The following is a 10,605-nucleotide window of genomic DNA, read 5'->3' as shown; positions in this document are numbered from 1 at the left end:
TAGACGAGAGGTATCATCTCGTGTATTCATGCTGTGTGGGCGTTTTTCTATCTCAATGGCTTCTCTGATTATTCTGTTGTTAAAATGTTCAATTTTGGCGATAGTTTTGGTTTTTTTAAAATCAATTTCATGTCCCGTGGCTTCAAAGTGTTGGACCAGGGATGAAGTTTGTTCTCCCTTTCTGAGTGAGTTTTTGTGCTCTTCAATGCGTGCACTTATTCTTCTGTTGGTCTGTCCGATGTATGTGGTGGGGCAGGTGGTGCATGGGATTTCGTATACTCCTTGGTTTTCTAACCCAATTATGTCCTTGGGGTTTCTTAGGATGGTGGATATTTTTCTGTCTGTGTAGAATGCTGTTTTGATGTTGTGTTTTTGGAGGACCTTGCTGATTCTGTCTGTGGTCCCTTTTAAGTATGGGAGGAGGGCTTTGCCATTTTCTTGTTCTCTGTCTTGGGTTTTTGTGGGTGTCTCTCTTCGGATTAAGTTGGTAATCGTGTTTCTTTGGAATCCATTGGCTGTTAGTACATTAGTGAGAGTGTGTAGTTCGGTTTTTAGGTGTTGTTCGTCAGCTAGATGTTTTGTTCTGGAGATGAGTGTCTTGGCTACGGAGTTGATCTGTGCTGGGTGGTGGTGTGAGAGTGCGTTCAGATAGCGGTTTGTGTGTGTTTTTTTATGGTAGATAGTGTGTCCTAGGGAGCCGTTGGATTTCTTGTAGACTAAGACATCAAGGAAGGGAAGTTGATTGTTAGCTTCTGTTTCCATGGTGAATTGTATTTTGGGGTGTAGGCTATTGAGGTGTATGAGGAAGTCATCCAGTTTTTCTTTGCCGTGTGGCCAGATTACAAAGGTGTCATCTACGTATCTGAGCCAGAGTTTGGGTTTGTGGTTGGATTTTTCTAGAGCGAGGGTTTCAAAGTGTTCCATGTAGAGGTTTGCGATGACAGGTGACTTAAAAGGGACCACAGACAGAATCAGCAAGGTCCTCCAAAAACACAACATCAAAACAGCATTCTACACAGACAGAAAAATATCCACCATCCTAAGAAACCCCAAGGACATAATTGGGTTAGAAAACCAAGGAGTATACGAAATCCCATGCACCACCTGCCCCACCACATACATCGGACAGACCAACAGAAGAATAAGTGCACGCATTGAAGAGCACAAAAACTCACTCAGAAAGGGAGAACAAACTTCATCCCTGGTCCAACACTTTGAAGCCACGGGACATGAAATTGATTTTAAAAAAACCAAAACTATCGCCAAAATTGAACATTTTAACAACAGAATAATCAGAGAAGCCATTGAGATAGAAAAACGCCCACACAGCATGAATACACGAGATGATACCTCTCGTCTACCAGCCATTTGGAAACCCGCCTTGATTGACAGACGAGGCCCAACCACCAAGAATGATACCAGACCCAAACTCATGATAACATCACATGACATCACCACCACACAACCATTCAAAAAGCAAATCCGAACCCACAACGATAAAGACACACAACCACAAAACAGAAACCTAACTACAGCTGCAACATCAGCCACTTTAAACCCCTCCAAACCACACAATAAGCAAACTGACACCCACTATAAAAACATGGCACCACCACAAACACGAAGCCGAACAAAAGCAGCACAACTCACCAGCTCAGTTCTGGAGCTGGCAGCTGAGACCAGCCCATCCACTCAGAACACCCCCCCACCCAATCAGAACACACCCACCATTCAAAACACACTCCCACCCAATCAGAACACACTTGGTCCCCTACCCAATCAGAGCACACCTCCACAGAACACACCCCCTCTGGCAGTTTAAAAAAGAGGAACTAACAGCCACATGCTTCTCCCAGAAGAAGGAAGCTAAAGCCTGATGATGACAGATGGGACTCCGTCGAAACGTTGCGCCCACACCTTTAGTTCTACGCGGGGAAAAACCCGAAAAACCAAGGATCCACATACAGGCACCCGCGAAAACCTCAGAAAACATATATATATATATATATATATATATATATATATATATATATATATATATATATATATATATATATATATATATATATATATATATATATATATATATTACCAAACTGAATACGAAGACAAGTTCGAGGCTATAAAGTAGACCTTGTTCTATCTAGAAACAGCAAATCAAAAGTAAGAGGGAAGTAATGTAATCTTTACAACAGTGCCTTCTCTGGCCAAAATTTCAGGTAATCTCTGTGCACACCCAGTTCATTTAGAACACCTGCAGGAAAGGTCAAATTAGCAGTTATGATCAAAGCATCACTGCTTCTCTAGCTGCGTGGAAGCATTTAAAAAGAGGCTTTGGCTACACATTGTAGTTATAAATTTTTTTCTTTCCTACAGACACACCTGGTCTCACAGCAGATAGTTAACTAACAAATAAGTGGTGTGGGGAAACTAGTCTAAATAAATTTGGGAAAAACTTTGAAAAGATGCTCAGGCTATCAGATGCCGGAGATGCTTACATTATATCTGATGAAGAAGGCAAGTATTATGGGCTAAGATTGGCTCTTGGGAAGAGGGAAGTGAAAATATGGAACATGTGGCAGACTTGCAATATTCTGTTACTATACTGTTGCCTATTTCAATACAATATATTGCTACTTATCCTCTGGAGTCAGTTTCCTGGTTTGGTCTACCTTGCAGGTCTGACAAGTTGTAACTAAGTTGAGAGGTTAGCCACACCCTACATTATTATCTATCATAGCTTATGTGATTAGCTGAACATTTCTGTTGGTTGTCATATGCCAACTGCATAGTTTCCATGGGTCTTTTTATTCAATTTTGATCAACGTAGAGTAGGCTATCTCATTATTTATTTATTTATTATTTATTTATTAATTTATTTATTTATTTATTTATTAATTTATTTATTTATTATTTATTTATTATTTATTATTGATTGATTGATTGATTTGATTTGATTTGTATACCACCCTTCTCCCTAAGGACTCAAAGGTACTTTCCCAAAGGTACTTCTCCAAAAGGCAACTTTTAGAACTGACAAAGCTTTTTGAATGAGAAGTGAGTTGTTTTCAAGGAAAAACCAAGAAAGTCCAGTTGTCTTTTCGAAAAGCACCTTTTGGGACAACCATGCCCTGGATGATTGAGAATCTCCATAGGCAGTACTTTCTCAGTACTATACAGAGAAGAGCAGAATGCTCTTCTGCCAATTGTTGGAGAAAAGATCCTAAGATAGTTTTAACCAGACATTTGAGAAGCTGGAATTAACTTGAAGGGTCATGGAAATATAATAGTTGTATGGAACTAGAAATGATGAAAAGAACGTTGGTCGCAGAAAACCTGCGTTTCCAGCAAAATAACTGAAATCAAAAGTGAGGTTTGTTTCTCACTGGACGAAGATTTCTGTATTTCATACACTCTTATCGACCAGAATATTTTATAAAAGGGAAAATACGAAGTGATTGACAGTGCTATTAGAAACGCGAGTAAAAATAGAACGGTGAGGACGGCCCCCTCTTATCCTAGCTTGTTTGTTAGCGGCGAAGCAACAGCCTACTTCAAAGGGAGAATCTGAGCATGCTCCGTTATCCATAACTGAGCCTGTTTCTCATCTTTACGGCTTTGTTGCCCACGCTTCACATTCCCTTGTAACTTTTCTCTCCCCAAGCATAAATCGTGTTTTGATGTAAAATAGTACATGGCACAACCCAAGGTCATCTCCCCCCCTTCTTGTTTTATTGTATTTACATTTGTTTCACGTCTGTCTGCAAGAAGAAAGGACCCCAAGTAAGGGCAAAAAAGGTGTAGGGCTTCAAAATGTACCATCGCGCATGCTCGCTCCTGTCTGGCCGTGAAACTTGATGGGGAGCTGTTTGTGAGCCAGAGCCCCGGAAACGTGCGGAGCAAAAATAACCTTGGAAATACAGTGGAATTGTGTTGCTTTGACGCGCTGCTGGTAAGGTCTTGTTTTGCTGCGGCGACGTGTTGCTCAGGGAGGAATCACGAGCCTATTTTGGTATTGTGGGGATGGGAATTGGGTGCCAACGCACAGGCGCGCGCGCCATGGTGGCGATTGGGGAAAGGTTTCGACATCGGCAGAAATCCCAGTTTAGGAACGTACGGGGAGAAACTGCAGCCCGGGTGAATATGGTTTGTTGGAAGATCGCGAAAGCAGTCTGTTTGGCATATAATATAAATAAAATGGCTGTGTGCTGGGGTGGAAAGTCTTAAACACCCTGGCGATTTGAGCTTGCGTGCCCAAACACCTTAGGTTAATTCTCAGTGAATGCAACAAGAGTGACTTCTGAGTCATCATGCAAAAGGCATCGAAGGCGACATCTACTGCCATTTTTTCCGTATGATGATTTAATTCTGCAAGCGATGGCTTGGCTTTGAAAAAAGCCCCTTGTGTTTGATGCCCCCCGGCTCCTGTTCCTTGAGTTCCTTCTCGCAGTACTCCGTCTTGTATTGTTTACTTGCAACGCGAGTTTGGAAAGAAAGCTCTTATCATCCGAAGAAGACTTTTGTAGCAAATAAAGGTCTAACTTCGGGAAGGGGGGGCGGGTTTAAGGCTAAGATTTATATAGTTTAATTTTAGTTTATTTAGATATCTGCTGACCTTAATAGTCTGTGGGTTATGAAATCATGGTTCATGCAATCTTCCTTCTCTTTTCTAATTCCCCAAATCTAATTTTTTTTTCCATAAACCACAAGGGAGTGCTGGGTTTGTAAAAGTGGAGTCATAGTGATTATATTGCTTTCCATTACTTAAAATTTGTAGATAATTCTGTCAGAATTTATATACTTAAATGGGTGGCAGAGAGAGGAAAGTGGTTTTTAGGTTTCTTCAGTTAGTCTGCGGCCTAGTATATTTCAGATATGATCTTGATTTTCTGGCTTTATATTCTGTGCAATATTTTTATACCTAAAGCATACTTTGAAATGATCTTTGATTCAGAAGTGATCATTGCATTGCATTTCCCTTGCTTCCTTCAACTAGACCAGGGGTCTTCAAACTCAGCCCTTTTATGACTCATGGACTTCAACTCCCAGAATTCCTCAGCCAGCATGCCTGGCTGAGAAATTCTGGGAGTTGAAGTCCATGAGTCATAAAAGGGCAGAGTTTGAAGACCTCTGAACTAGACAGTGCCTTCCCCTAAGAACAGAAAAACTGGAAAAAAATCCTCATCCATTTCAAGACAACAGAAGATAATGGTTTACTTAGTTCTGAATCTACTTTGGCTGCACATTTACTTCATTCACCAATGTGGACAATCATTGTCTCCTAGTAGTTGATGACTGAAAAGAGAGGAAGGAAGGGGCAAGAAGGGAAAAAAATATTTTGCTGCCAGAGTGCGAGCCTGCCTCCCCAATTATGAAAGAAAGATGGATTGGTTATATAATGAGTGGATAGCACATTTGGTCTCCTCCCCTTTTTTAAAAGAATGCTATTTCCCAATGCTTAGATAATGTAGGTTGTTTGAATCCAGTAGTCTGTGGGCAATGGCAATTAGGATTGTTCCATACCTTAATCTGCATTTAAAGATGATATTATAAGGCAGGCGGCAGCATGATCACTTTGTTTTAGAAGTTTGGAGGTCACTCCAATGACTCCTGGTGGTTCACAATTTAAAAATTGAGAACAGTATTAAAAAAGAAAAAATCATAAGCAATCTTAAGACAGACATACCGTATTTTCTGGCGTATAAGACGACTGGGCATATAAGACAACCCCCCAACTTTTGAGATGATTTTCAAGATTTTTCGTCTTATACGCCGGAAAATCAGCGAGCCCGGGAAGGCACGCCCTCCCCTCTCACTGTGGAGGAAGCAGGGCAGGCTGGCGTCTGGCGGGAGCCGGCAGGGCAGTCCTGCGCACGCGCGCGTTCCCCAGCTGTTAAGGAGCACTCCTTAGCAGCCGGGGAGTGCGCGCATGTGCGTGCGTGTGCAGGACTGTCCTGCCGGCTCCCGCCCGATGCTCTTCCCTCTTGAGGCAGCATCCCCGAGGACTCCTTAAGAGCCAGGGAGCGATGCTGCCTCAAGAGGGAAGAGCATCTGGCGGGAGCCGGCAGGGCAGTCCTGCGCACGCGCGCGCTCCCCAGCTGTTAACAAGCACTCCTTAGGACTAATTTATAATATCTCATGTAAGAAAATGCTGGGGGGGGGAAGAGAATTCATAATATGGTTTGCCCTGAAAAGGGATTTTGATGGTTATCATGTGTGTTTGCAAAGGATTCACGGGTCGGGGAAAGGGAGGCATGTGGAAGAATGCTAATGACCAAACCCTCATATCAATGGTACACTGATTTTGTTGTATCAGTGGTACAATCATTTTGACGTCATCTTGGCTTGTTAAAGTTACCGGTGCGTGCAGCATGTAGGTGTATTCAAACACAGAGCCAGAGAGGTAAGAGCGTAGAAAGGCGAGGTGCCAATATGTGGAGAAAAGAAAGGATGCGACCTATTAAAAATGCCTAGCACTTACTTAAGTAACTACAAAGATTCAGCAAACGGAGTAAGCCCGGTGGAAGAACTGCCCGGGCTGCCTCTTCAGAGGGAAGGAAGAACGCGCACCTCGCCTCCCCTATCCCAACGCCGCCTGCTGCCACGGTCTAAGGTTGGGTTACCTGGGTTGGGTTACCTATAGCCCACACGTACGTCGGACGCTTTCTCCCCTTCCAATTTTTTTTTCCACGACAAATGAGTGCTCCTTAACAGCTGGGGAGTGTGCACGTGCGCAGGGCAGTCCTGCCGGCTCCCGCCCGATCGCTGATTTTTTTCTGGCGTATAAGACCCCCCAACTTTTGAGGTGATTTTCATGGGTTAAGAAGTTGTCTTATACGCTGGAAAATACGGTATAAACAAAATAGCCCATCGCACAGGGTTATTGAAGGGAAAATAGAAAAGAGTATTAGGTATGTTCCCTATCTTGAGTTATTTATAAAAATAGTAAAGAGAATATAAAATAACATAATAAAATAAAATCCTATTCAATAGGGACTCCCTCTTCAGCCTACTCCAAGGCCAGGGAGAATAATCAGGTCTTCAGTAGTTTGCTCAGCATCAAGTGTGAGAGCTATTCAAACCCAAACCTTGCTTCAGTTTGGAAACAAAGTAGTGTTCAGTATGATCTGTACTAAGATTGAGAAGAAATACCAGGGTTGTAAACTAAACTGGAAAGTCAAAAGGCATCTTGGAAGAAACGACTGGTAAACCATTTCTGTGCTATGCATATCAAATTGCATGTATGCCTCCATACATGCTGGTTCCAGGCAGTAATAACTGCTTGTCTGAGGGAGGGTAGCTTTTCTGCCGCCTTGAAGGAGGCGGTGGTAAGGCCCCTCCTCAAGAAGCCTGTCCTGGACCTGGCTATTTTGAACAACTATTGTCCGATCTCCAACCTTCGCTTTCTTGCAAAGGTTGTAGAGAGCGTGGTGGCGCACCAGCTTCCCTTGTTCCTGGAGGAAGCTGATTATCTGGACCCGTACCAATTGGGCTTTAGGCCCGGGTACAGCACAGAGACGGTATTGGTCATGCTGGTGAATGATCTCTGGCAGGCTCGGGACAGGGGTTGTTCCTCTGTCCTAGTCCTATTAGATCTCTCAGCGGCTTTTGATACCATCGACCATGGTATCTTACTGCGGCGCCTCAGGTGGTTGGGAGTGGGTGGCACTGTTTTACAGTAGTTCTCCTCCTACCTCCTGGGTTGTTCGCAGTTGGTGTTGGCAGGAGGGCAGAAGTCCGCCCCGAGGCCTCTTGTTTGTGGAGTTCCTCAGGAGTCGGTCCTCTCTCCCCTCTTGTTCAACATCTATATGAAGCCGCTGGGTGAGCTCATTCGTGGTTTCAGGGTGGGGTATCATCAGTACGCTGATGATGCCCAGCTTTTTCCACCCCGAACCAACCCAGTGATGCCCTCGACGTGATGTCCCGTTGCCTGGAGGCGGTCTGGGTCTGGATGGGGAGAAACAGGCTTTGACTTAATCCCGCCAAGACTGAGTGGCTGTGCATACCGGCATTTCGGTTTAATCAGTCTATTCCATCGTTAACTATGGGGGGTGAGGTGTTACCCCCCGCAGATAGGGCCCTCAACTTGGGCGTCCTCCTGGACTCACGGCTCAGTTTGGAAGATCATATAGGAGCCGTGGCCAGGGGGGCTTTTGTCCAGGTTCGCCTGGTGCGCCAGTTGCGACCCTATCTGGACTGAGATGCCCTACGTACAGTCACTCATGCGCTTGTGACCTCCCGGATAGACTACTGCAATGCTTTCTACATGGGACTGCCCTTGAGGACCACTCAGAGGCTTCAGCTGGTGCAGATGGGGGTCTCCCGATACTCCCATGTACTGCCTCTTCTCCGCGAGCTGCATTGGCTTCCAGTTGCCCTCCGGGTGAGATTCAAGGTGCTGGTGATGACCTATAAAGCCGTAAATGGCATGGGTCCAGATTATTTTAGGGAGCACCTGCTGCCAGCGTCAACTTCCCATCGTCCTGTGCGCTCCCACAGGGAGGGCCTCCTTAGGGTCCCGCCAGTCAAGGAGTGCCGGTGGGTGATCCCCAGGGGGAGAGCATTCTCGGTGGGCATGCCTGCCCTATGGAATCAGCTGCCGGTAGAACTCCGGATCGCCCCCGACCTTCGTTCGTTTCGCTGGGACCTAAAAACCTGGCTATTTGAGCTGGCCGGCCTGGACTGAGGGGTTTTTAAGGTTTTAAATTCAATTCAATTTTAAAGTGTTGGAGCTATTAATTCAATTGTATTTTAATCTGTATATTGTATCTTTTTAATTTGCCCTGTAAACCACCCTGAGTCCTTCGGGAAAAGGGCAGTATATAAATCGAATAAAATAAATAAAATAAAATAAATAAAGTTGAGTTTGATTTTAGTAGATTTTCAGTATAAGGCTAATGTCATCATCTGTCCTATTTTTTTCTCTTTTTTTTCTTATTAGATTGCAACTGCTCACAATGTTTCTAGAGCATAGAAAATTTGCTTATGAATCTTCAGTGCTTGGGACTTAGAGATCACAGTCATCTGTAATGTTGGTTTCACTTTGCTAAGCATGCTGTACAGATCTAGCAGTTCTCTGGGTTCACTTTTATGTTACAACACAGTGATTTGTTTGGTTTTTGTTGACAATGTTGTGTGAACCCAAATATAGTGATTTAATCATGGTTTATGGCAAATGATGACAATTGAGTAAAATATAGTTAAGGAAATTATGTCTTAGCCTGATCTAGCCCTTCATATAGGGTTATTGAATGTTTTATTTTATTCTCCTATGAACTACTATTGGATAGCATATATGCTGTTAAAATAAATTCATAGAATGTAAAGTACAATCCTTAGCATGTTTATTCAAAAGAAAGTTTCACTGTATTTAGTGTGCATGGGATTTTAAACTACTTGTTTTGTGAAACTAATCCCTTGCAACAGTGGTGGAGATTACCATGGTTTAGACCTCAATAGATAGGAATATTTGTTTGCTCTGCAAACTGCAATCTTATATACACTTATTCTCAGAAGTTTTGAGTGACTGTAATGCCTAGGAATGTGCTGTCTGATCTTATAGCATTACTATGTGAAATGGTGATCTTTTGAGGGAAGGTAAACCAGTGTCCTATTGCAGCTGAAGCGGTATATAAAGCAAATGTCTATCTAGAATTCTCAATCCTTGAACAAGGGTTCGATAGCCAGGTCTGTGATGCCAATAAATATCTTTAATATATAGTACTTGTACATTAGGGGACGCAGTGGCTCAGTGGGTTAGGACGCTGAGCTTGTCGATCAGAAGGTCGGCAGTTTGGCGGGTCGAATCCCAAGTGCCAAGTAACAGAGTGAGCGCCTGTTACTCGTCCCAGCTTCTGCCAACCTAGCAGTTTGAAAGCACGTAAAAATGCAAGTAGAAAAATAGGGACCACTATGGTGGGAAGGTAACAGCGTTCCGTGCACCTTTGGCGTCTAGTCATGCCGGCCACATGACCACGGAGACGTCCTCGGACAAGCGCTGGCTCTTCGGCTTTGAAACGGAGATGAGCACCGGCCCCTAGAGTCGGAAACGACTAGCACGCATGTGCGGGGGAATCTTTACCTTTACCTTTACTTTACTTGTACATTAGTGTTCCTGAATACCTAAATATGGTATAGGTGTAAATAGAAATGTATTCAGGTGATATATACACTTGTTTTACTTATTTATGAAGTAAAACAAGTTTCTTCAGCTTTATGCAATCTTTAGTAATTTTTCTTTCTTTCTCTCTTTGTCTTTATTAGGTGAATTGTGTCAATCTGTGGGAGACTCCAGCCCTTGCAGGCTCTTGAAATCACTAGCTATAGGTGAGAAATTATGGGTAAAAAGGAAACCTGAGCAGAAGAATAAATGCAGGATATAAACAATGAAGATTTGAAGCTTATGATTTTGTGGGCTATGCCATAAATGTATTGTTTATTTTCGGTGATGCCACTAGTGTCTGGTAGGGGAAAAAACATGCTGAGAATAGTACAAACTTCAGGTTATTGTAAGTAATAAATACTGTGTTTGTCATGTCATCATTCTTTCCTGCTTAGTTTTTGAGTACTATTTCAGGGCAGACTATATCATTTTTCATACCATAC

General features: G+C 43.2%; 1 protein-coding gene across 9 annotated transcripts in view; it reads left to right on the top strand.

Moving 5' to 3' along the window:
• TMEM106B (transmembrane protein 106B) overlaps nt 1–10,605 on the top strand; it is a 214,412-nt gene that overhangs the window by 182,608 nt on the left and 21,199 nt on the right. For 2 of the 9 annotated variants that reach the window (XM_083377971.1, XM_083377969.1), the window contains exons 1-3: nt 3,850–3,952; nt 8,942–9,071; nt 10,264–10,326. The exons of 1 other annotated variant lie outside the window; for it this stretch is intronic. In XM_083377971.1, coding sequence (XP_083234097.1) covers nt 9,053–9,071; nt 10,264–10,326 — 82 coding nt within the window. In that variant the 5' untranslated portion in view covers nt 3,850–3,952; nt 8,942–9,052. Of the gene's footprint in view, nt 1–3,847; nt 3,953–4,083; nt 4,138–8,941; nt 9,072–10,263; nt 10,327–10,605 lie in introns of those variants that run through there. 6 more of the 9 variants (XM_083377973.1, XM_083377976.1, XM_083377974.1 and 3 more) reach the window with 6 other exon arrangements.

This window comes from Vipera ursinii (assembly GCF_947247035.1).
Source record: "Vipera ursinii genome assembly, chromosome: Z".
NCBI lineage: Eukaryota > Metazoa > Chordata > Lepidosauria > Squamata > Viperidae > Vipera > Vipera ursinii.
The sequence above is the reverse complement of the archived record's forward strand: the minus strand, read 5'-3'. Positions and strand labels throughout refer to the sequence as shown.